General features: G+C 33.9%; 1 protein-coding gene across 5 annotated transcripts in view; it reads left to right on the forward strand.

Moving 5' to 3' along the window:
- Nucleotides 1-26,310, forward strand: part of LOC106168084 (guanine nucleotide exchange factor DBS) — a 53,519-nt gene that overhangs the window by 18,892 nt on the left and 8,317 nt on the right. For 4 of the 5 annotated variants that reach the window (XM_086998244.1, XM_086998245.1, XM_086998241.1 and 1 more), the window contains exons 3-20: nucleotides 779-893; nucleotides 1,525-1,569; nucleotides 7,632-7,722; nucleotides 8,057-8,170; nucleotides 8,643-8,759; nucleotides 9,290-9,570; nucleotides 15,219-15,333; nucleotides 15,480-15,602; nucleotides 16,155-16,346; nucleotides 16,671-16,850; nucleotides 18,068-18,190; nucleotides 20,814-20,921; nucleotides 21,176-21,336; nucleotides 21,746-21,812; nucleotides 22,180-22,295; nucleotides 22,651-22,720; nucleotides 23,117-23,212; nucleotides 23,478-23,570. In XM_086998244.1, the coding sequence (XP_086854370.1) occupies nucleotides 779-893; nucleotides 1,525-1,569; nucleotides 7,632-7,722; nucleotides 8,057-8,170; nucleotides 8,643-8,759; nucleotides 9,290-9,570; nucleotides 15,219-15,333; nucleotides 15,480-15,602; nucleotides 16,155-16,346; nucleotides 16,671-16,850; nucleotides 18,068-18,190; nucleotides 20,814-20,921; nucleotides 21,176-21,336; nucleotides 21,746-21,812; nucleotides 22,180-22,295; nucleotides 22,651-22,720; nucleotides 23,117-23,212; nucleotides 23,478-23,570 (2,207 nt within the window). The remainder of the gene's footprint in view (nucleotides 1-778; nucleotides 894-1,524; nucleotides 1,570-7,631; nucleotides 7,723-8,056; nucleotides 8,171-8,642; nucleotides 8,760-9,289; nucleotides 9,571-15,218; nucleotides 15,334-15,479; nucleotides 15,603-16,154; nucleotides 16,347-16,670; nucleotides 16,851-18,067; nucleotides 18,191-20,813; nucleotides 20,922-21,175; nucleotides 21,337-21,745; nucleotides 21,813-22,179; nucleotides 22,296-22,650; nucleotides 22,721-23,116; nucleotides 23,213-23,477; nucleotides 23,571-26,310) is intronic. The other variant, XM_086998243.1, reaches the window with a different exon arrangement.

Raw genomic sequence — 26,310 nt, forward strand, 5'->3', positions numbered from 1 at the left:
TATTTTACTATTTAAAGCCATGTTTGTGAACCATAGTATATTTTAAGTTAGATTTTAGAGTTTAAAGTGAGTATGAGGCTGCATTTATATTCGACTTGCGACTGTTTAACTTAGTGCAGCAGAGCCAGACTTTTATGTCAGGTTGAGACCTGTACATAACTGAGACTTAAAGAGTGTAAGGATACCTTTTCCAATAAAGTTTTGATGGTTTGGTTTAGTGCAGTAGAGATGTATGCTTCACCTCAGATTCGGATTTATCTCCCCCCCCTTTCCCGATCCCCCACCTATGCCTGTGTGCAGTATTATAATAAAGCTCACTACCAAACATCTTCCTAGAGCAATTTTTTAACTGAGCTGAACCAGGGGCTCTTTCAGAATCTCAAATTAATAAAAACAATTATATTATAACAGTCACAAAGTAAACTTACACATATAGTTGACCCAGAGCTCTCTCCCAAGCACTACAGTTAATATGTCTATATCTAATTGATTAATTAAGCAGATTGAGATTGAATCTTCCAGTCTTGTTGTTAATTAATTATTCATTGATAATGCGCTGAGTGCAGTATGATTAATTGGCATTAAGGGATTTCCCAATCAGAGAGAAATCTTTGAATGTCCTCAACATTGTAGTGAATAAATTAATGTAATGTGTTGTGTTCCTGCACACCATTAAATGAATAGTCAATCAATAATGTTTGATTCAAGAACAACAGAGAATCAGAATTGAGTATATCTAAGAAACCTGACATTTATTAATGATATTTTTCACCACCAGGTGGCAGGTCGAGGGATGGCTGTCCAATCATGTCGCTGCCAGACAATCCTCACAACTCTGAAGTCACGGAACAACAGTACCAGGATGTAGTGACATACCTGTGCAGTATACCATCGTAAGAGAATTTAACTTCTCCTTTTCATTTTATAAATTAAAGGCACTCTTGCACATTGTACAGTAATCCCTCATTACATAAATTGACATAAGTAATGAATTTTTTTTGCAATTTGAACCTCTAGGAACAGATAACAATGTGTCATGGTTCATTTTGATAACTTACATATTAGTACTTGTTGTGAAAGATTGTTGGAAAGTTTTGAAATTTAAGATTTAACAAAAATAAATTACAGGTGATGAAAATTGATTTTACAATTTTGAAATGTGAAATTAAAGCAATTGTTTGGAATTTGTAAGTAATAATCAGAATGTGAAGAGTTTCACATTTAATCTTGAAACTTTTGCTCACTGGTTGAATAATTTAAAGCATATCAGCATTTGAACTAGCACTAACAGTACATAACCACTTACCTACAACCATTGTGAATTTGGAAGCCATTTGAAAGATGTATTGTAAATGATCAGTGCTTTAGTCTAGTATTAACATATATTGACAGATAGACAAATGAATACAAGTACTAGTATATATATATATATATATATATATATATATATATATACTTATAAATGTGGCTATTTAAACACATTAACTATTAGTAACATTGACTTATCTACCGCATTTTCTGCAGCGACATTCGTGATGTTACCCCAGGAAGGGAGAATAAGGGGTTGAGGTACTGGCTGTTACAGTAGATGTTTCTCCCCCCCTCCTATTGTTTATCAATGTGTTTGTGTGTCTGTATGTAGTTATGGATTAGAATTTCAGCAAAAAAGAAACAAAATTTAACAATCATGTGCTAGGAACCTGTGTTTTAGCCGCACACTCGAGGCCCCTTAAATTTATGATAAACGCTGCATGCCCTTCACTAGGGCTTGGTATATAAGGACCCATTACTAGGGTCTTTTTACTATAGGTATCGGTATGTGTGTTTCAGGAACTTTTTGACATTCCTGTTAAAGAGGCCCACATTTTGGTACCTGTATAAAATTAAAGATACATATTAGTAGAGACCTTTCATTTTGGGCTCTTTTATACATCTTAGACTAAATAATGTGCCATGGGTCCCTCAACAAGACCCTGAAGTACAGCTCTGTACATGTTCTCCTTTATAACAAATTACTACAGGTCCTGCAGTAATTTAATACATCCCTGTTTGTGTGAATGGCAATGATAGATACATTTTTAAAAATATAAATATTTTAGAGATTTTATATTTGATCATAGATGTAAATCTTTCTGGACAAAGGCACCTGCTGCATGTTCATTAATGTGTAGTATTTCCATGCATCTCTTTTCATTGAGCTTCACTCTAATCCTGTTATGTGTAGCTGTAATGTTTTCCATTCTCACCTAATGGCAGTCGATCATATTATATAAATGTGTATCCGTGCTTTAACGACATTCATAGTCATTAGATATGATAGCATTGTGTTTTCTTCATTTCTCTTGCATTGTAAATGTGCCAGTAGTTTTGACTGGAATATTCTGATATGTAATAGCTTTTTGTCTGTCTTTTCATCATTTCATAAGTGTAACTAGTGCCATCCATTTATCTGTCTTATCGTCTGTGCTAAAGTGTAAACGTGTAGTGCTATTTGTCTACTACTTTTGTGTCTTTTTAGGCATATCTCTGTAATGTTCCATATTTTTTCTAAGCTACAGGTATATGTATTAGGCTTCGTTCACATGGAATGTCTATTTTCTAAAAATCTATTTTCTATTCGTGCTATCTTATGATCACGGTCTGTGCCCTGAATATCCCGCCGCGTAATTACCTCGCGCTGCCAGTAATCACGCCACGGGATATTCAGAAAATAGAAATAGAAAATAGAATTTAGAAAATAGACATTGCATGTGAATGAAGCCTAAGTTTAATGTTGGTGACAGTGTGGGTCCTTGTTCTCTGTGTTTATATAATAATAATAATAATATTTTTGAAATGATTATTTTTCTAAAAAATTGTAACAAGTAGATCAGAATTTTACATGAGTGCAATAAAATGATTAATATAATATTACATGTAGCCTAGGACACTGTTGCAACATGATTCTGAAACTTGTAGTTTGTTAGATGTTGTTACTTATCTTATTATATTGTTCTGAAATGTGTTTATAGGCAATTAGGAAATTGCAGTTAGGATGCAGATTTGACAAAACCATTATTTTTACATGATTATTTGATCAATTGCCATGTATGTATATAACTCTGGTATTGTGCAAGGGGATATCCAGTCACACTGCAGGGTGCTGCCACCTGGTGTGGTAATGGAGAACTTTTGACTTCAGGGCAAATCTTTTAAATGAAGAGCTTTATTTATTGTACCACCAGCGTTAGCGCTGGCGGTACACATGGTTTCGGTCCCGTCCGGATCGTTCCGCCGGCTCCGCCGGCTCCGTTGGCTCCGCCGGCTCCGCCGGCTCCGCCGGACGGCTACCGTTACCGCTTCTCCTCCTAGACGGTAAGGGCCCCCGTACCCATCTCATGGATTTAGGTCACCTATAATCTCAACTCGTTCCACGTAAAATTTGGGCTTTGTCGGTATTGGGGTCTGGGTGGGGCACTCATTGCAATGCACCCTTGTCTAAAAATGGCAAAATTAAATGCTAATTATCTACCCTACGGAAGGAGTTATGGGAAAAATTTCTATAGACGGCTTTCCAAAAGTCATATGTGTAGATTTCAAATATACCCTTGGATTTGACCTTTGACCTTTACTTCAAGGTCAAATGGGCCAAAATTTTCAAAAAAATGAAATTTTTACGAAAAATTTTTTTTTTGCCCTGTTATTCAGACACCACACAGACTTAACCAATAATATTATTGGAAGGTGTTACCCTTCAGGTCATCTTTCATCTCCATGAATTTGGGGTCAATCGGTGCATTTTCACGGGAGTAGCGGCCATAAGATACCGAAACTGAAAACTTTTTTTTTTTTTTTTTTTTATTTATTTATTTATTTTTTTATTTTTTTTTTTATTTATTTATTTTTTTTTTATTTATTTATTTATTTATTTATTTATTTATTTTTTTATTTATTTATTTATTTATTTATTTATTTATTTATTTATTTTTTTTTTATTTCAAAACAAAAAATACAAAACACTCTCACATCCATATATACATACAAGCTCTAATGGTACTTAACTGTTAAATTTCCTATCCACAAAATCACTTCCTAATTTTTTCCATTTTTTAATAAAACCATCATTATCCATATTTTTGCTATAAGTAAAGTAGTCACTTTCCATATATTGATTAATATAACTTTTTACTTTCAAGAAATCTGGGACACTTTTGGTCATTTTCTGGCAATATATAAATTTCTTAACCAGACAAATAATTAAATTTACCAAACTTTGTTTTTTTCCAAATATAATGTCAATTAAGTTTAATCTTTCTTTTATATTTAAATCATTTTCTAACCATTCTCTTACTTGTTCCCAGATTTCTGAAATTCTACCGCATTCCCAAAACAAATGAACAAAAGTTTCCTCCTCTTTTATACAAAATACACATAAATTTGATTCTACTACATTTATCCGAAATAAAAAAGAATTTGTTCCTAAGATTCTATGGACCAGTCGATATTGAAACCATCTAAGGCTCATATCATCCAACTTCTTAATCGAGTTATTCTTTTCCATCCACCATTTTTCATCGTGGTACACATTCAACTCACTTTCCCATTTTATTTCACTTTTTGGTCTAAAATACAAGCTAGTAACAAAGGTATCATATATAGGTCTTACTCCTTTTTGGTTTCTCATCAGAACTTCTAGAAATTTTGGTCCAAAGGGAATATTCATATATATATCAATGTTTTTCTTATTTCTAATCATTTTCTCGATGCACTGTACGATACCATAAAACATTGTGAATTGAAACTGAAAACTGTCTCTAATTCGGGAACCGTTAATGCTAAAGACCCATTCTTTTTTGCATTTTGTAGAGCATGTAAAGCCCAACACTGGGGGTGGTCTCGGTTTTTTTGTATACCATACGGTTTTCGAGTTACGCTGTATCAAAAAGTACATATTGGTGGTAAAAGCAAAATGTGCAGTACGGTAATGGATAATATATTTTGAACTCTGGAAAAATAAAACATAAGGCTTGGCAAAGCAGACAACTTGTGTTCAAAAATGACATTATTTCATCAAATTTGAACTTCTGAAACTTCAGAGCACCTCCTATTTCAAGAATTTTGACCAAAATGACATTTTCTTTATTTTAATTAATTTTTTCTGTACGAAATTTAAGGCACATTATGGTAACTCCAAAATTATAACATTTAGTCCCTTTTATCTCCAAAACTGGCAGAGATAGGTCCATAGTTACTATTGAAGTTGAATAGGAAGTCATATACTGGCAATCTTACTATGACCTTGAAAGTGACCTTTGACCTACTTTACACCATAAACTGAATTTTGCAAATTTTGCTTTCCTTGTTTCTCCAAAACTGGCTGAGATAGGTCCGTAGTTACTATTGAACTTGAATAGGAAGTCATATACTGGCAATCTAAATGTGACCTTAAAATTGACCTTTGACCTACTTTTCACCATAAACTGAACTTTGCAAAATTTGCTTCCCTTTTATCTCCAAAACTGGCTGAGATAGGTCCATAGTTACTATTGAACTTGAATAGGAAGTCATATACTGGCAATCTAAATGTGACCTTGAAATTGACCTTTGACCTACTTTACACCATAAACTGAATTTTGCAAATTTTGCTTTCCTTGTTTCTCCAAAACTGGCTGAGATAGGTCCGTAGTTACTATTGAACTTGAATAGGAAGTCATATACTGGCAATCTAAATGTGACCTTAAAATTGACCTTTGACCTACTTTTCACCATAAACTGAACTTTGCAAATTTTGCTTCCCTTTTATCTCCAAAACTGGCAGAGATAGGTCCATAGTTACTATTGAACTTGAATAGGAAGTCATATACTGGCAATCTAAATGTGACCTTAAAATTGACCATTGACCTACTTTATACCATGAACTGAATTTTGCAAATTTTGCTTTCCTTTTATCTCCAAAACTGGCTGAGATAGGTCTGTAGTTACTATTGAACTTGAATAGGAAGTCATATACTGGCAATCTAAATGTGACCTCAAAATTGACCTTTGACCTACTTTACACCATGAACTGAACTTTGCAAATTTTTTTTCCCTTTTATCTCCAAAACTGGCTGAGATAGGTCCGTAGTTACTATTGAACTTGAATAGGAAGTCATATACTGGCAATCTAAATGTGACCTCAAAATTGACCTTTGACCTACTTTACACCATAAACTGAATTTTGCAAATTTTGCTTTCCTTGTTTCTCCAAAACTGGCTGAGATAGGTCTGTAGTTACTATTGAACTTGAATAGGAAGTCATATACTGGCAATCTAAATGTGACCTTAAAATTGACCTTTGACCTACTTTTCACCATAAACTGAACTTTGCAAAATTTGCTTCCCTTTTATCTCCAAAACTGGCAGAGATAGGTCCATAGTTACTATTGAACTTGAATAGGAAGTCATATACTGGCAATCTAAATGTGACCTTAAAATTGACCTTTGACCTACTTTACACCATAAACTGAATTTTGCAAATTTTGCTTTCCTTGTATCTCCAAAACTGGCTGAGATAGGTCCGTAGTTACTATTGAACTTGAATAGGAAGTCATATACTGGCAATCTAAATGTGACCTTGAAATTGACCTTTGACCTACTTTTCACCATGAACTGAACTTTGCAAATTTTGCTTTCCTTTTATCTCCAAAACTGGCTGAGATAGGTCCATAGTTACTATTGAACTTGAATAGGAAGTCATATACTGGCAATCTAAATGTGACCTTAAAATTGACCTTTGACCTACTTTTCACCATAAACTGAACTTTGCAAATTTGGCTTCCCTTTTATCTCCAAAACTGGCAGAGATAGGTCCATAGTTACTATTGAACTTGAATAGGAAGTCATATACTGGCAATCTAAATGTGATCTTGAAATTGACCTTTGACCTACTTTTCACCATGAACTGAATTTTGCAAATTTTGCTTCCCTTTTATCTCCAAAACTGGCTGAGATAGGTCCATAGTTACTATTGAACTTGAATAGGAAGTCATATACTGGCAATCTAAATGTGACCTTGAAATTGACCTTTGACCTACTTTTCACCATGAACTGAACTTTGCAAATTTTGCTTTCCTTTTATCTCCAAAACTGGCTGAGATAGGTCCATAGTTACTATTGAACTTGAAAAGGAAGACATATACTGGCAATCTAAATGTGACCTTAAAATTGACCTTTGACCTACTTTACACCATAAACTGAATTTTGCAAATTTTGCTTTCCTTGTTTCTCCAAAACTGGCTGAGATAGGTCCGTAGTTACTATTGAACTTGAATAGGAAGTCATATACTGGCATTATAAATGTGACATTAAAATTGACCTTTGACCTACTTTACACCATGAACTGAACTTTGCAAATTTTGCTTCCCTTTTATCTCCAAAACTGGCAGAGATAGGTCCATAGTTACTATTGAACTTGAATAGAAAGTCATATACTGGCAATCTAAATGTGACCTTGAAATTGACCTTTGACCTACTTTTTATCATGAACTGAACTCTGCTAATTTCTTTCTCTTTTAACTTCAAACTTGACAGAAATAGGTCCATAGTTACTCTTGTTTATTTATTTATTCATTAATAATTTATTTATTTATTTATTTCCTGGTTTCTATTTTCAGCTTGAGGGACATAGACCTTGGCTTTGTGGTGGTCATAGACAGACGCAATGACAAATGGAGCTCTGTGAAAACCATCCTGCTCAGGATATCTGTGAGTTCAACGGTCTTGTTGATGATGTTTTTCAGTAACTCTGCTTTTACGCCTTGTTGGCCATTGTTGTATGTATGTATTACATAATTCATCACCTTATAACATGAATTATCATTTATCTTGAATAGATGTGGGGTCAGATTTTCATCGGTATTTGTTACAATAACTATTGCTATTTACATTGCCTTATTTGAATCCTCACATAACTCTGACACATTTTCCTACAATAGAAAATTTGAACAAGAAATTTGACTAATTTTTATCAGAGCTAATGCCATGTATGATTTCTAGTATTTATTGTATGATATTTCAGACCTTTTTTCTTCTCTTGCAGACATTCTTCCCAGCTCTTATCCAAGTAGCATATATAGTCAAGCCTGCTGGCTTCTTCCAGAAACACATCTCCGACATTGGATACAAGTCTGTGAAAGAAGATTGTAAATTTGAGGTTAGCAGGCCTATACATACACAGAGAAATAGAATAAAGAGAAAACATCATCGACAGTTTTCAAGCAAAATGCAAATTTATTTTGGCTTTTTGGACAGTGTGGTCTAAAGTGACATTTTCTGGACATCAAACTTGTTGGTAAATTTGTTTGAAAACTTGTCTGATGGTGGCATCTGATTCATGATTATAAAAGTGATTCCTGGCATGTAAGTGTGTATGTGTGTGCACGCGCACGCATGCGCGCGTTTGTGTTGGGGGGGAAGAAATGTCCTTTTTGGGACAATTTTGATTAAAGAGGGACAAGTCTGAATCAAAATTTCATCTGTTAGGTTATGCCATTTTCAAATTGGAATTAATTGGGAGGTTGGGCGGGGGGGGAGAAGATAAAGTATATACATTAATCAAATATTTTAGCATAAGCCCAACCACCATAAAGCTCAATTCTCATACATGTATGCTCGCTGTATTTCAGGTTATAATGTGCAATAATGTCCAGGAGTTGTACAGTCATATAGACAGGGACCAGTTAACACAGGACCTGGGAGGCCTTATAGCCTACGATCACGCCGAGTGGATACAGCAGAGAGCCGTAAGTATGGCAGGAGATGAGAAGGCATGGACTTGTGTGCTGCCCCCTTTTGTTCACCGTGGCTTTGTTTTCCATGAAAAACCCAAATAGAAATCCTGGTTGTTTTTGTTTCTCTTTTTAGTGACTTGATGAAATGAAAAGTAAGCAAGTGATAATTAATAAAAGATACATAATTAAATAAAGAGAGAAATGAAAAATAAATAGGTATCAGTATTTATTGTTAGGATAATAAATGGTTAAACATCACAAAAAAAATACTCTTAGACCCCATTTCCATAGATTTTAGATCGATCTATCCCTGTGGGGAGTCTCACTAGATTACTGTCAGCTTTGGCAGCTTAAGCGTCTGTCCCGCCTACTGAAAGCTGTAAGGGGGTAATTAACTATGGTGCGCGCTTGGCAGACTGCAATTTAGCGTGAACCCCCAGGGAGTTAGGTCGATCTAAATCTTAATCTCTGGATCGATCTAAATCTGTGGGAATACACCCTTATGTTTGTGGTATATCCTGCATATTTTGCTAATTTTCCAGGCCATAGAAAAATTCTCTGCTAACACCCACCATGTCTCAGGTCAGCTACAGCAATGCACAGAACGCCTCAGCGAAACTGAGCTCCCCAATGATGTCGCGGGGACAGAGGCCCTTCTCCGAGATCACGGCCTAGAGCGTATGGAGGTGAAGGAGGAGTTGAAAAGCGTCGTAGAGCACGGAGAAACGTTGCTCAGTTGTATTCGTGAGCCAGAGCTGGAAAGTGGACAGGCGGAAATGGTGCTAAGTGTGTCAAAAGTAGTGCATGTGACTGCAGTGGAAAGGTAATTTATTGCATTGTGTGTGTGTGTGTGCGTGTGCGCATATGTGTGCGTGTATTAAATGGTATGTACTGTCACATACATACGTATTACGCACATTATGTATATTTGCATGTTAGGTATTTTATGAATATGATTGAGAGTGGGATACACATGTGACATTTGTTAATTATAAGAAGTCAGTGTATTAATATGTGAAAGATAGCAAAGAAACTAAGTTTTAAATTGATATGAGTGCAGTAGAGAATATAACTCAAGGCAAGGAATTATGGATGCATGCGTACAGTCGTGTGCGTATACATGTGTTTGTACCATACACGTGTCTTGGCACGTGTCTGCTTTATGTAAGAGTTTTTAAGCATTCATGAATATGACTTGGTGGTTGTGAGAGGTTTTCACCTTTGGGGGCCATGAATGCTGGTATATAAAAACACTTACTAATAGCTAAAGTTTGATGCTGAATAATATAGCTTTCTTGAGTGCCTTGATGTGCCTAGTGTATAATAATTATAATTATTCTCATATTATATCGAGGCATCTTGGGACTTTCTTTAATTCCATTAACAATATCTATCTAAATCTTTCACATTTAATTGAGCCTAATATGAAACATTGACTCCTTTTTACCTTTAATAGTCATAAGTTTCCCTATGCTATAAATGGTAACGTTACAGTTGTATCAAAAACAAAGTGAGACTAAATAATTCATCTTATGCATTAAAAATATTGTAAAAAATGGGAATTGGTAGATCTTTTGCATTTGACTGTGGAATAACAGCTGTAGATGTGGATTTGATAAATATTGATCAGGTGATGGATTGATGAGTCAGATAATGCTATAGTTATCAATTATTTACTTCAAGGCCCGCATTATCTTTCATGTGTTGTATCTGTAAGCAGAATACACATGTTCTGAGACGTGTTTGCAGTCTAGCTGCGTGGCCTTTAGTAAGGACTGCACAACCTCAACGGATCTTGTGATGACATGATGTGACCATTTTTTCATCTCAGTGACTAGGAGTGTGTGTGGGACAGCAGATGGATTAGATTGGCTTATTATGATTAGGCATTGTGATCATACAGGCTTACAGGCCATCAAGGCACCTAAGTAAAGTCAACTTAGCTAGACTGTGAATGTGCCTGGAGTGTACTCAACTTAATGACCACAGTGGCCTATAATAGTAGCAAGTTAGAATAGCCGATATGTAGCAATGGAGTGAACATGCATTTGAAAAGCTGGATAATGGGGAAAAATGAAGGTTGGTACTATATACTGAATGAAATTGTATATACTGTGGATTATGGTTTGAATATTTGCAATGGGTTAAAAGATTTTTGTTGTTGTGGTTCTGTTTCTGAAAGCAGTTAGTATATGTCCTGTTACACTGCAGTGCCAGCAGATTGAGGTGTGCTTGCCTAGATTTAGTTAGATATGCTGTCCAAGAAGAAGGCTTAAGATATGATATAATTAGAGTTAGGTTAAACTAGACAAGGATTCACATCATAACTGTAAGTAGTATGTTTAGTGATTGGTGGATTTGTATTATTTTGAATGCAGCTTAGATTTTTCATGAATACTTGCATAAGGTGGGTAAAAGTGGGAAATATTAGTCAAGATCTACCCTTCAAATATGGAAATGGTGAACATATATTTCTGTAGTTATGCAAAGTATTTTCTGTGAGGAGATGACGTTCAAATATTTTAGGCTTTAGAATGTTATTTATAATTTTTAAGTTACAAATGTACCTGTTACTCTAGCTTGACTAGGGTTCCCATATTACATATTATAGAATGTGGTAAAACATACTGCAGCATAAAATTATTTGAAAAATTGAAAAGTGAAGCCAGTTTTATTGTTAGAACTCAAAGAAATCTATAAAAGATTATGCAGGATATCAGGGTAATGTCAATTTTCATCTTTTTTTTTTTGTTCTGAGAAAGAGAGATAGGATTGGGAGTGGATCCCCCTTACTTTCAGTGTGACAATTTAATGTATGCAATGCATCTATATATTAATGTGCATGTTACCACAGTAACTTAAAGCTGGTGATATATTTTTTGGTTTTGTAATGATATGTTAGTTAAAAACTGTTTTGAACTCATCAGAATATGACACCTTACTCTACTGTAACAGTTACAGTACTTTGTTGTCATGTGATTTGGTGGTAGCCTCATGTGGTATCAGTACAAAACCCTTCTGGCAGGCATCGGATTCCTTGCTCGTGTCCTTATATAAGAAACTTCACCATGTAGTAGAAATGGGCACCAGCAGGGGAGGTAACTGGCAATAGAAAGAATAGAAAGAAAATTACACTCAGGGGGGAATTTAGCTGGAAAAAATCCCAGTGGTAAATGGTAAAACAGAAGAGGATAAGGACCAATTTGTTCATGTATGACCCCAGGAAGGGTAATTATCTGGAAAAAAAAACTTCAATTATAACAACCTTGACTGTTTTATTTACAATGATGGCATTAGCATCGGCTGAGGTGTTGAAATGATGTAAATTGATATATGTAAGGATTTACTATAACTTCATTTAAACATGCAGAATGCCTCGAATTATTATATAATAGTCATCAGAATACATCTATATTGTAATGATTAGAATTGATATTGAATTTGAAATGCATCTGCCTTGCTAAAAGCCTCAGTCTATATCTCCCATATAGTATATTTAGGCTCAGTTAACAAGATCAAATGACAAACGTGATATATAAGTTGACTGATATTTGGCCACTTTTATTTGTGCCAAATCAAAATGAGTTTTTGTGATTTTACAATTAACAGATGGACCATGTAATCAAAATGGTGATCTGAAATAATTGATTTAAGTACTTAACTATTACTTGTCATGACCAAAATATAATCATACAGGTAATCAGTCATGCATGAAGAAGGTTTTGTGTTTTGAATATTGTACCAAAGATAGGTTAAATTTTCCTCTTTCTCTCTCTCGTTTTGTTTTTTTATTTTATTATTATTATTTTATTTATTTAATTATTTATTTAAGAAAAAAGTTAAGTGGTTGCTAAATTATGTGTGAAATGTTGAATAACAGACATATATCACAGAAGAGAGAGGATTTTCTTTCATATTTTCCTAAGGCAATTTCAGTAAATAGCCTTGTTATATAGGGCATTATAAAATTTGTGCTAAAGTATGCACTAAGGACTTAAGGCCGGAATCTCATGTTTTTATCTCCATGTGAAATTAACCGGAGGTGACATTTATTTATGTGCTATTCGGACATTACATCTTCAGACCTTTAATAGTGTGTGCACCTTTGGGCTATATCTACCCACCCCACCTCAATAATTGCTGGGTTTAGTTCATATATTTTAAGGTGACAATTTCGGAGTCGGTTGTTTCACTCATCAGGGTGCCTCTGGCTTTTGCCATCTTGAGCAAACAGTTTTGAAACCAAGCAAATAATTTTTTTCTTGTTGTCGTAATATATTGGTGGTTTAACTTCAAAAACTTTTCCTTTGAAAAGCTGATGCATCTTTTTTGTATCATAATGATGACAAAAAGGGAAGGGATAAACGCATCGTAAAGTGACTGAAAATGACCTTACAACAGTACTCAACTTTTTACTTTGTATGCCATAGCATTGCATCTTCCTTTGCCTGTTAGATAATTTATGTATAATTGAGAAAAAAGAAATAGAAGAAAAAAATGCCAAAATGGAGAGTAAGAGACCTCTGTACAAGAGGGTACATCAGCACCACACAAGCTGCTCTCCCCCTTTATCACGTACCGCATCACCTGACATCACTCCTCGCATGCTAAATTGTATAGCACCGTGAAGAAGGTTGCAAATTGCCATTAAGCTTAATTCCAAAGGCTTGGAGTAAAATCATTTTCATATCAGGGAGGTGATTATGGTAGGGCCATTGCCATGGGAAAACAATAACTCGTGGTTGAAGTGGCCATGTTGTCGCTGGGCCTCGTGGATGCCTTTTCCGTTTTGGCGGCCTTGGGGAGTGGCGGAATGGTAGGGGTTTTTATGTTGGTTTTATTTTGTTAAAATAAGTGTGATCTGTATCGGCTGAATGCTACTAAATTTTTAACTCAAAGTTAGTGTAGATTAGTGACTTACTCTTGTATTTGGTACAGATTTCTCTTTGGCAGTTTGTAGTTTATTTCTTGAATGTGGGACCCATTGTGTATGCATTTCTAATGGCTTCAAGCTTAAAATAAGGCAACAGGTGCTTGTATCCTCACCAAACCTTTATCAGCACAAAGCTGCTAAAAAGTTACATGTGTTAATGGTTCTGGATTTTGAAAATATTTGTGTAAGAAATGTTTTTTTAAATTTTTTTTTATAATTATTCTGTTGTATATATTTGTGTGAAGTTACTAGCTATAGTCTGATGGTACTTTGGCTTGAATTCTCGTGATAAAATTACATAGTCATGCAGTGAAATTAAGAGACAGATGTGATACTAAACCCATGATAGAGACAATGTGAATTTTTTAAACATAAATCTCCATGGAAGTCTTAAGTTGAGAAGCAGTGTGTGAGGTATACATATAGTTATTCACATTTTTGGAATAAAAATTAATTTATTTTTTACAAATTTCTAGAAAAAAAGTTTATTTTAAGTTGTTAATATAACCCTTGAGCTCAGTCTGCACATTAGATTAAAAAACTTAATCCTGGAAAAATGAAATACAGGAATATTTAAGGTGTTTAAAATTTGTGAAACTTCTCATTGAATTTCAATAAATTTAATCGATTAACTTTCTCAAAAAGAAGTGCATTTTAGTTATTAGTTATTTTTTCTAAAATTTTAGCCAGGAAGCATGTGTTCGTAAGTTTATATTTTTTCCTTGAAAATATTGCATTTTACTATTTTATTATTTTTAGAGAAATTTTTGTTACAGTTTTTAGTTATTTTTCATATACATGGCAGGTGTAAAGGACATTTTTGTAGGCAAATAACCTTCATGGTGCAGTGGTCACTGTATCTCTCTAAGCTGTTTTTTTTTCTACAGTGTCCATGCAGCTATAAATTTGAGGAGAGAGAAAGAGAAAGTCTAAGAGAGAGTAAGAGACATAGTCTAAAAAAGAGTAAAAGACCGAGAGAGGGAAAGAGAGAGAGCTTTCCCCTAAAATTAAACAATTTTAGTAAGCAAATTGTATACAATTTCAGAGTTATTTATTTCATAAATATAGCATGAGGAAAACCATAACTCTATAAATACCTACTAAATGTGCAATTTCAGCAGATAGGATCATTCTGTGGTTAAGTTTGGACTTTCTCTTAACCTTGGCCACACACACTGTGAGAAAAGATGGGAAATTACAGGCAGAGTAAAATGTAGAACCATGATTTAGAAAAAAGAAGAGCAGTTTATGCTTTGGTGCACCACAACGAAAATATCATGTATTAATTAATTTGTTCATCTTTATTCAGTTAATTGACAGTTTTAATGTTTGGTGTCAAGGTTTGTGAATGGTATAGAGTGAATGGATGAAAAGCCGAGATCATGTAGATAAAAGAAAAGATGGAGTAAAAAAGCTTGATTTGGTGACAAGTATGAAAGAAATATATTTTATGAAACCTTGTTTTTTGCTGTCAAAGTAGAACATATTTAAAAGAAAAAAGAAAGTTTCATGACATATTTCATTTCATTTTCTTGCAGACTTCTTGTACAGTTGGAAGAGACAGAGAAAGCCTTTGACAAGTTTTGGGACCAGCACCATAAGAAACTTCAGCAGTGTATGCAGCTGAGGAAGTTTGAAGATGAATTCAGACAGGTAGGAGTCAATTCTCTTTGATTTCAACAACACTTACCTTCAAACACAAGTAAGTATGGCGTCCCCTGTAGGCAATATGCTATAAGAAACATTGAATTCAATAAAAGACATTCATTTTGACATTTTGTGAATTTTTCTCTTTCCAGCTGCAGTATGTTGTAGAAAGACATCTTGAGAAATTAAAAGAAGAAGCCTTAGAAACAGAAAACTCCTTGTTGAAAATAGAGAACCATATCACAGATATGAAAGATTTTGAGGAAAATACAAAGGTATGGATCTTTTTCATGAAGGAAATAAGATTTTGAGAGATGTTGACTGAAACATTCAGGCACATATCCTCATGTGCATGTATGCATGCACGCACAAACACACACATGCACGCAATAAAACAAAGAAACTTTAAGCTGTAAAAGATGCTGTTAACACAAAGCAGTTATGTCAAATTACTCTTGTGTACAACTGAAGTATTATATTACTACTTCTCAGTTATAATTATTTAGAATTAGATTTATTGAATTTAGCGTAAGTTTATAATATTATTAATAAAAATTGGCACAGTTGGTGATCTAATTTGACTGTAGAGATGGGATTGTTTGTATTTCTGAAAGTTCTTATCTCAAAACTCAGCTAGGGAGGCACTAGATCTACACTCAAAAATCAAATTATTTCTGAATGTCCAAAGTTATTGTTGTACTAGTACATAATTGAAAATTGGTGGTGATGAAGTAATGCCATTGAACACTAGGTAGTATCATTTTATGCTCTGTCATCATTTTCTTCTATATGTCTGTACATTTGACATTATTGCTGCTTTCTTCCAGAATGATATCCACAGGGCAGAACAGCTCCGAATGGAGGGTGAGGCGTTGATAGAGGACCAGCATTACGCTGTGGATAGTATTCGCCCCAAGTGTTTGGAGCTGCAGAGAATTTGTCTTCAGTACAAAGAAGTTGTTCGCCAAAGAAATGAACTCCTGAGAAAGAAGAGAGATCTGTATGATAGACTGGAAAAGGTTGGTGTGCTGAAGTCGGTAATGGATTGAAATTAATAGAAGTCACTTTTAGCAAGGGTCTCCTTGGACTTCTTTTTAGTAACTGTCAAAATGATGAAAAATATATTAATAAACCTATAGAAATTTAAATAGCTAATCTGGAATATCTGTATGTCTCCAGTTGCTGTCAGTTTTCCCCCTTTCTTTTACTGGCAGTTAATAGTTAGTTCTTATTATCTGCTCAGAAACATAATTTGGATGTTATGCCATTACTGCTGTATACTCCATAGATCAGCATTGCTTTGAGATGCAAGTAACTGGTGAGAAATATTTAATATTTTCCAGGCCAACAAATGGTGCACCAGAGGCGTAGACCTGCTGGCAATGCAGGACATGACACCAGATGGCGTTGATGTGGCCATCAAAGAAATCAGTGGCTATCTCCAGTTGTCGAAGCAGTTGAACTTGAACAACCCACGGGAGTTCAGGCAGACTTTTGAAAGTGTGCTCACGCCAGAAATAAAGGTAAGGTGTTTAAGCCTCCCCCCCCCCCCCCCCCCAAAAAAAAAAAAAAAAATTGATATTTATGAAATATATTTATTACATTAAGTGGCACATAATCAAAATTGTGCACATGGTCATTTGTTTTATGGATAGTTATAATTTTTTCACGCATTTTAAAAAGTAGCTATAAGTTATGGAATGTTAAGACAAAAAATGCTAAAAATGTTATGAGACTATTTTCTCCATAATCTTGATCATCTGAATATGACAATCTTCAAGTCATTTTATAATATATTATAAAGATCATTACAGTTAAAAACAGATAAATTTGCAGCATTAAATGAAATCTTTAAAAGACACAAACAGGATCTTGTATGATAATCATGTTCCCCATTTTGGAAGAGAAAGCCATCAAATACCTAACAAGGTTTTATTTCCCTACTTGTCACATAATTTGTTCAGATATAAATAATTCTGCGAAATTTACCTTAAGATTTAACTGAATTGGCAGTTGTATAGCAGTACCTTATAATACCTAAAAAAACAAGTGCTTTACATGACCCAGTGCTGTATTTTTTAAGTTAAGACATCCTCTATCATTACAATCATGGCCTTTTTATAAGCCCAGACCTTCAATTACTAGATGTGTATTTCACCTAAGTTAAGATATAATTGACTTAATGTTATTCAACTTAAAAAATAATGGCAGTGATTTGTATTCTGGTTTGTGGTTAACCTCTTAAGCACAGTTTAGGGTCTAAGAATATTGTTTAATATGATAGATAGCACAGATTTCTCATATCTTCAACTTGAAATTCTTTATTTCATTCATTGTTGATCATATAATATATTTCCCTTTTATTTTGTTTTATTTTAATTCATATATGTTTTCACTAATTGTACAACTAGTTATATACCGAAAATTTTCAGAACAGAGAGAGCAGAGTTGTCCATTATATATGCCAACCCAACCCTGCTATTTTAGCTATCAGGTTGTGCTAGCTTTGATTTTGGTTTAACGGAAAAAAAAACCTTATCTATATATGTTCATTGCTTGCTTAGAATACTATTTCAGGTATAGGAACCGTATACATTAATACAGCTACTGGTGTATATTTATTCATAATTGCTAGCTGATAATGACAATAAATTTTGAGAGAGATGTTTTTTACCTTGGTTTCCAAAAAATATTTAATCATTTAGGATACATTTGGCACAATAATTTTTTCATTTCCCAGAATGCAGTCCAGGAAGGTCTCAAGCGTATTGAAGACATACAGGACATGTGCAAGAAGAGACTGGAGAACTTGAAGAAGGTCAAGGTCAACTCAAGGTCACCACCTCAACAGTTGACGCCACCGGTGAGTGTGTGAATATTTTGTATGACACCAGTGTAAAAAAAAAATAATAAAAAATAAAAAACATTTACTGCACCAAGATTTATTTGAGAGTTAAGCAATCAACAGATGATTAATACAACCACACACAAAATGACTAGTGAGAGATGTAGAGAGAGAGAGAGAGAGAGAGAGAGAGAGAGAGAGGGACCCGAAGGAGGTGGGGGAGCATTTTTGGGTTCATGTGTGTATTGTCTTTTATTGTTATTTTGAAATCTTGAGGGGTTTTTTTTTGTTTTTTTTTCCTGTTCGAAAATTTCTATTTTCAAGTACTAGGGTATCAAGGATATCAAGGAACAAAATTACTCCAGGGAATTTGGATCAAGGGATGAGGTTTGAGAAAGACCTCCCTCTCTTCTCCCCCCCCCCCCCCCCCCCCCCCCCCAAAAAAAAAAAAAAAAAAAATGTCTGCACATTCATATCAATTGTGCAGAAAAAAAAGGCTGAAAATCATTAAGTTCTTACGTACAAATATGCTTCTGGGACTTGTCCAAATACAAAAAAAAAGGGAGGAAACATTAAATGGCATTATTAGTACCCTAAACCACCTGTATACCCTTCATTCCTTGTGTACACAAATGAAGACCTAATGATATTAACTTAAAAGCTGACCCCACTTAATGTAGTAAATATTTTAATGGACGGAAAGACTGCCGACTTAAACCAATGTTAACATAATGTGTTTGGCTCAATGGACTTGGTCACTGTTAAATCTGCGTCTTTTGTTGTTGGGATTTTCACCTTGAAGATAAAATTCCCAGTTTGATATTAAGTTTCATTTTGGTCTGAAAGTTGTAAAAATGGACAGAATAGGGCACTTTTAGTGTGATACAAGAAAACAAAACTCTCGGCTGTCGTCAACATGTTTATGTCTGGACCTGTTTGGGGTAGGTTTGTACCGATTGAAAAGAATACTGTCCCACTGGCTAATGGATTGATTTGATCAAATGAGTTCAACATTCTCAGTTTGATATTGGGTTTCCTTTACATTTAGTTCCCCTTGGAAGTGAAAGGGCTAGTGGTATCAGATGACTGCATACAAGAAATATAAATAAAATCACGTGAATTTTTTTTTTTTATTTCTGGTTGAAGTTATAGGGTGCGTCCTGCACTGTTTTGACTGAGACTATAATTAGACTAACCCTAGGGAGTAGACATCTCGATTGCAGTCATCCAGTCAGCTCAATGCATTTTCTGACAGATAGCAGAGATCTTCATAATGATGCAGACAGTAGTTATCAATTGAGCTTTCTTCTTGTTTGAATTAGTCTAAATACAGTTTTAATAAAAACGGTATCGAATTGGACTACTGTTTATAAACTAGCTGTATAAAATTATGGTATTCACTCAGTGACTTTGTAAACCAGACTGGTTTAATTACGTTTGGACATCTACTAGCGTTTGGACATCTTGGTAGAAGAATTCACTATGGAGTTGGATAAGTACAAGGATTAATTTGGATTCCTTTTACAAACGTTTTTTAGAGATCTGTAATAGGAAGATTTGCCTATATAAGACAGCATCACATTCATCAGGTGGTAAAATTAGTACATGAACCATAGTTTATTTTGATCACAACGAAGAGAAGAAAAAGTTAAAAGAGCTGAACAGATCTGTGGAATATAACTCTATTAAAATGTTCCTGTGAGAAAGGCTAAGGGATGCAAGACGGACGTGACTGAGATGTTGACATTGACTATTTGAGTACATTTATATACCTTATTAGGGACTTTTCTGCATTTTGAGAAGCATATTGTTATTAAACCCTTTACACCAAGGACGAATTTGTTATTCCATCTGAAATTGGAGTTGACTTCTTATCTGGCAAATCTTTTAGCTGTCTGTGTATATTTGTAGATGATTTATGTTTGCTTATATTTACACTTTTGTTTGCCATAAGCTAAGTGCCTATAGCTACTTTAATGTATAATATATATTATAAAATATTTTGTGTGTACACAACAAGGAGTTAGGGAAAGCAAACTTTCGTATTTATTCTTAAAAAAGAAAGACTTTTTAGAACAAAAGAAAAATGTCCAGAAAACATTTTTATTCTTGAAGAAATTGTTGAAAGAGAATACATTTTCTCAAGTGGAAAATACTTAAAAATTCATTTGCAATGCAGTCCTTAATATAAGTTTTGCTGTTTAGTTTGAATTTACTGAGTGTGGTGAGTGACTTGACTTTGCCCACCTGGTATGGAATCGTATCTGTAGCCATAATTAAGACATAAGAGTACATTCTATCAAAAACAGACAAAGCAGAACACAATGATGAGGAGGAGGACCATCTCCCATCCTGGTCCCAGAGTGCATCTGGTTCGTGTGAGTGTCAGGCTGTGTTCACATCAGTTCTAAGTTAAACCGAGAAATTGTCTGACTAAATGTTAGAGAAAGAATATAGAAGTTGAGAAAGTGTGTTTTGTCACTGCAGTTCCAAACACTCCACTGTCATAGGATAAACTTTGAGGTTTTATTACACAACTTATAGTCTGTAAAACTATTAGATTTGTTAAATAATTTTAGTTTTATACATTTCACAGTCTGTAAAAGCAATAGTCCTTCAAGTTTTATCTTTATTTTCACAGGAAAAGAAAGAAGCCGTGCCATTACGTAGCTCAGTGTCAACAGAAGATCTCCATCACAAAAGGAAGAGAAATGGAGAAATTAAGAAAAATGGAGGAACTCACCTCAGGGTAAGTGAATGGGATAGTTAAACATTTTTTATTTGTCACTATACTTGGGCTTTTTAATGCCATGTACTATTCCTAACTGTTGCAAATAATATTTTTCTATTGTGTAATAGTTGTACCAGGTGACTGTGGTAAATAAATACAGGCTTATCTGTGTCATTTTATATTAAAAATATTTTTCCTCTTGATATTTCTTAATTTTTATTTATTTATTTATTTATTTATTTATTTATTTATTTATTTATTTATTTATTCAGACAAAAATAGAACTAGTCAGACAAGATGGCAATGAAAGTAGCTCATCACTGGAAAGTGAAAGTGAAAGTCTTCACAGAGGGCAGCAGAGTGGTGGAGTAAACAAGACGACCCCTCCAGTCAGTCCGCTGGCGGATCTGGATACACTTCACGCAAAGAGGGGGTAAGTTGATAAGTGGGTTCTCTTCAAGGCAGCAGAGTTAAAACATTTTCAATCAGTCTGGCAGTTTGTGCTTGTGTGTGTGTTTGTGTGTGTGTGCGTGTGCGTGCGTGTGTGTGTGTGTGTGTGTATGTCAAATCAGATTCAGCTAGAGTGCTGTTGGGGTTGATGCAAATTATGGAGGTAAAGTGTAGCCCTAATTGTATTGTTTAAATCAATGCATAAACAGAATTGTGATTCTTAAGTTACAACACTGAAGGATTAAGTGTTTGTTTAAGAGTGGGTGTGTTTGTGTAAGGTGTTTCAGTTACTATTGAAAAGAAAAAAATACAACTTTTAGAAAAATATTTTTGTTTAGAAAAAAAATATTTTCAAGAAAAATGTGAATTATTGTCTCATCATATATTTTCAGTCATGTGATGAAGGAATTAATAGAGACAGAAAGGATATATGTGAAGGAACTCAAAAGTATCATTGATGTAAGTGACCTGTATGAAAATTATACACATATAATGAATGTGATCTTTTAAATACTACACAGGCAGTGAATGTGTTGGTTGTGATTGTGTTGTCTCAACAAAAACAGCATGTTTTGAACAGCATGGGTTTTCTGTCAGTGAACAAGATATATTAAACAACCTTTGGGATAGACAGTTATTTAGTGGGCAGAGAATTGATTGCATTTGAATGCAGGTCTCAAGTACTTTTAAAGGAATTTATTGCCTTTGTTTATCATTCTTGAAGTGCTCTCTAAATGCTTTAATAATAATAATAATAATAATAATAATAATAATAATATTATTATTATTATTATTATTATTATTATTATTATTATTATTATTGTAGGGTTATGCTAAACTGATGGATGATCCAGAGATGCAGCATCTTATCCCAGCACACATCAAGGGAAAGAAGAGGGAAATATTTGGAAACATTGAAGATATTTATACATTTCATCATGAGTAGGTGGTCCATAAACATTTTAGAATAATTGAAAATTTTCAGCTTACAGATGTAGATGTATTGTTATCTTATCAAGTAGGTTTTTATATTATTTGATACTTTCTTTTCAAAATGCACCTTTCAAAATCATGATTACTCCTGTTAACAATTCTTTATTTACTTAAAAGGCCAATTTATTTTCTCAATATTGATAAAATGTAATTTAAATGATAACAATTTTGAAATTGTGTTATTTGCAATATTCGTGCTCAATTATGTCAGAGGGTAAAATTGTGTTTTTAAAAATGCTGGCAGGATGTAGTTTAAATTGGATAATTTAGATTTCTGATCACATGCTTTTTCTTTCATTCACAGCGAGTTTCTCAAGGATCTAGAGAACTGTCAGAACACGCCAAGTTTGGTGGGAAGGTGCTTTGTAGATAGGGTAAGTCATGGAGTCAGTATTTATCTCAAGAAAGGACAGTTTTCACATATCCCCCTCTTCCTGACCTTAAGATTTGTTCATCATGTCAAATCCACAAAAATCAAGAATGAATTCAAACAAAAATAAATAAATAAATGATTGTGTTTCTTCCATACTTCCTAAGAGAAACTGGTCAGATGGATTCTTTGGCCATATCACAATATTTTGTCTTCTGTGATATCTGTATCTTTCAAAAATACTTCTTGACAACATGTTTGAATTTTTTTTAAAGTTCAAATTTTGTCAAATTTAGCCCAAGAGTGTAGAGATTTTCTCTTTAACTTTATGCATTGAGAGAAATTCGAAATATACAACTACAGATTATCCAATCAAATGATCTTTTACATTTGAAAACAGAGAGAAGAGTTTCAAATGTACAGCTACTATTGCCAGAATAAGCCTAGGTCAGAAGCGCTGAGGCAAGAGGCGGGCGATCACAATTCATTCTTCAAGGTTTGTAAATAAATATTCCCACTACATTGGATCAAAACTAACTTGCAATGTTGTTTGATAATTTCTAAAATACTAGTCATAAACTGTGAGTTTGGTTGAAGATTTTCCTAAATATGTTTGGTTGTTTATCTGATTTTTTGTTTGAATTAATGATGTTAAAATAATGAAATGCTACCTATTGGATAAATATGGGGGTTGAAATTTATGAGTAATTACTTTAGATAAATTTGAAATATTACTAAATAATTAAATTGTATTTTTGAAGGAATGTCAAAGGCGGTTGGACCATAAATTGCCATTGGGCGCTTACTTGTTAAAGCCAGTCCAAAGAATTACCAAATACCAGTTGCTTTTAAGGGTAAGTTTATATCTGTAAAATGTGAATAGTTTTCCATATCTTTTGATAACAGTAGATTTTTTTACTCCAATATATAGGTACTTGGATGTTAATTACAATGAATTGGTACCATGAAATGAAATATCCTGTATGTTGAGGGTATATTTTTTTCTTTATGATTAAGTCATATGGATTAAAATTTTCATTATGTAGCCATATTTTTAAACGATAATTTGATAAAAAGAAAATTCCCTGAAGTTATGTTTTTCACATTTTGACAAAATTCAAGTTCAATAGTAGAAATATGCAGTTAAGTAAACTTTGATATACCTGCCCAAGGCTTAGATTTGGCATTAAAAATAAAAAGCTGCAATATTTTTGGCTCGAGAACATCAAACTGGTTTACAAGCCATACAGATGAAATGGTGGGCCTCTGGCATATAAAGATAAAAACTTGTCTGACTCTACAGAATATCCCTTGGGATTATAACATTTTAAAAGTTTGAACAGGTCAGATGACTAAAATCTTCACGTGTGCATACATATAGGCCCGTGTCCACATACATACATACACAGAGACATGAAAATTTTCTAAGTAATCAGTAGAGATTACATTTCAAAATTAGATTGAAGATAAGGTTAACAGTATAGGCATGAAAACCCACATCAAATTTAGCAACACTTTTTGATGGCAAATCTCAGAAATAAATTTTAAAACAATTTTCAAGGACTCTTAAGGCCTGCTGAAATGATCCGCCTATCATTAACACATTATCAGAGGTGGCTTAACCCATAACTTCCTGTTGGTGGAAGTGGAGTGTTCGTGTGCTGCATATAAAATGTACGTGGCACGCTGTATTGCAGGCATGGAACGTTTATAGGTCTTTAATATGTATTTGTTATATTAATTGCTAAGTTATAGTTTGACAACATTATTTTAGTTTGTAATATATATTAGAACAGTACAATGCCTGTAACATTTTTACACTGCCTATGATCTAAATACATACATGAGTACATTACTAATTTTAATTAAAAGCCTTCAATAACACATTGACATAAGTTGACATAAAGACTGATGTTATGAAAATTAAGACCAGTTCCCTGTCCATGTGTGTCTTGTGTGATGACACCTAAACCATCCAGGTACATCAGTCAATTTCCTGTCCAATTTAGTTTTGTCTAGACACACCTTTAGCTTCTAGCAATGTATATTTACATGTGTGCGTATTGCAATCCTGTGATGACATTAGAGGCAGTGTTATCTAGTTCAGAATGAGAGAAGGGAATTGTATTGGAATCAATGTAGGTTCTACCAGTACTTAAAAAGTGGATGAATCCAATGTCACATGGTTACTGTAGAATCTCGATCACTTTCTGAGGACTAAAGTATATCTAGAGAGGTCTAAAGTATTGTTGAAGTCTGGTGTGATTATTGCGAAATTCCAAAGTGGAGTATGTCAGATGTCACATATGGCGTTCTACTTAGGAGCTCACTGTCGACGGACTGTGGAAATACTCATTTACGGATTGAAGAGTATTCGGGTAAATGAATTTAAAATGAATTTAAACTATTTGGGAAAATCAGATTAATTTGATTTTTGGGAGTTTTTTTCCTGCGGTTGAAAGTAGTTAAGAGGCAGTGATTTGATTTGATTTGAAGGGAAGATTTTATTTGAATATTTATTTTTTTTTTAAATTTCTGTGGGGTTAAAGTTCAGTGGGTTGTGCTCTGTGATTCTCATTTAAAATATTTATTTTTTATCTTCTGTACTTGACTGCTAGTGATGTTTTATTTTCTGTACAAAAATTTGAATGGATTTGCATCACAGAAAAAATAACTTGCAGGAAGAATCTGTGATAATAATTGTCAAATTTTATATTCAGAATTGTATTTTTGAATTTTGATACTGTCATTTCCCACTAGCTTTAAAGTATGCACATCACTTTGTCATTAACTGTATGTTTTACGACCCTTTGTTAGTCATATTCACTTGTGAAAAATATCTTTTGTCTCATTTGTTTGTGGCTTATCACATGCATCAAGCCATCGGCTTAGTTTGGTATTCATATTAATTCGTTGAGCTAGTATAATACAAAATTTACATTAATTTACTTATTGATTTAAAGAACTTTTAAAGAACTTTCTTTAAAGAACTTTTGATATAAGCACCTACAGAATTATGTGTTAGATTGAAGCTGAAAACCAGCTAAGTTGATTGTCATACAGAGGGACATACCAGTATAGACAGACAGATACTATATAGATGGATATTGGAAGAAAACATGTTAAATTCAATATTTATCTGCCCCATGGCTGATGTGCACTTTGCGTCCTGAAGTACTTTATCATCTTCATTATTTCAGTGAGACAAAGAGAGAGATACAGTTGATTGCAAAGTAATATTGCAATATTGCCAATGTTAACGGGAAGCAGAAAGGCTGAAGTTAGCTTAGGACCTGTAAAGATGGAGATCAGATTTGATTAATTATTCTTTACCATTGCAATTAACAGTTGATGACCTTTGCCCTTGAGACACTTTTCTTCCAAACAAGAAAAAATCATAATTTATCAGATGATCAGTGTTAAAAAAGAAAACAGCTGTGACTGCATGCTGTGGGTGTGTCTTTGTTCCTAGTCTTTAAGAGCATATTTAGAACCGTGGACGAACAGATACCAAATATGGCGACCTACTGAAAAGCTTGCTGTTTAATTCCCAATTAAACACCGAAGAGATTCCCTGCAGGGATTTCACAACAA

This window comes from Lingula anatina, chromosome 10 (genome assembly GCF_051362555.1).
Source record: "Lingula anatina isolate TDL-2025a chromosome 10, LinAna3.0, whole genome shotgun sequence".
In the NCBI taxonomy this organism is placed as follows: domain Eukaryota; kingdom Metazoa; phylum Brachiopoda; class Lingulata; order Lingulida; family Lingulidae; genus Lingula; species Lingula anatina.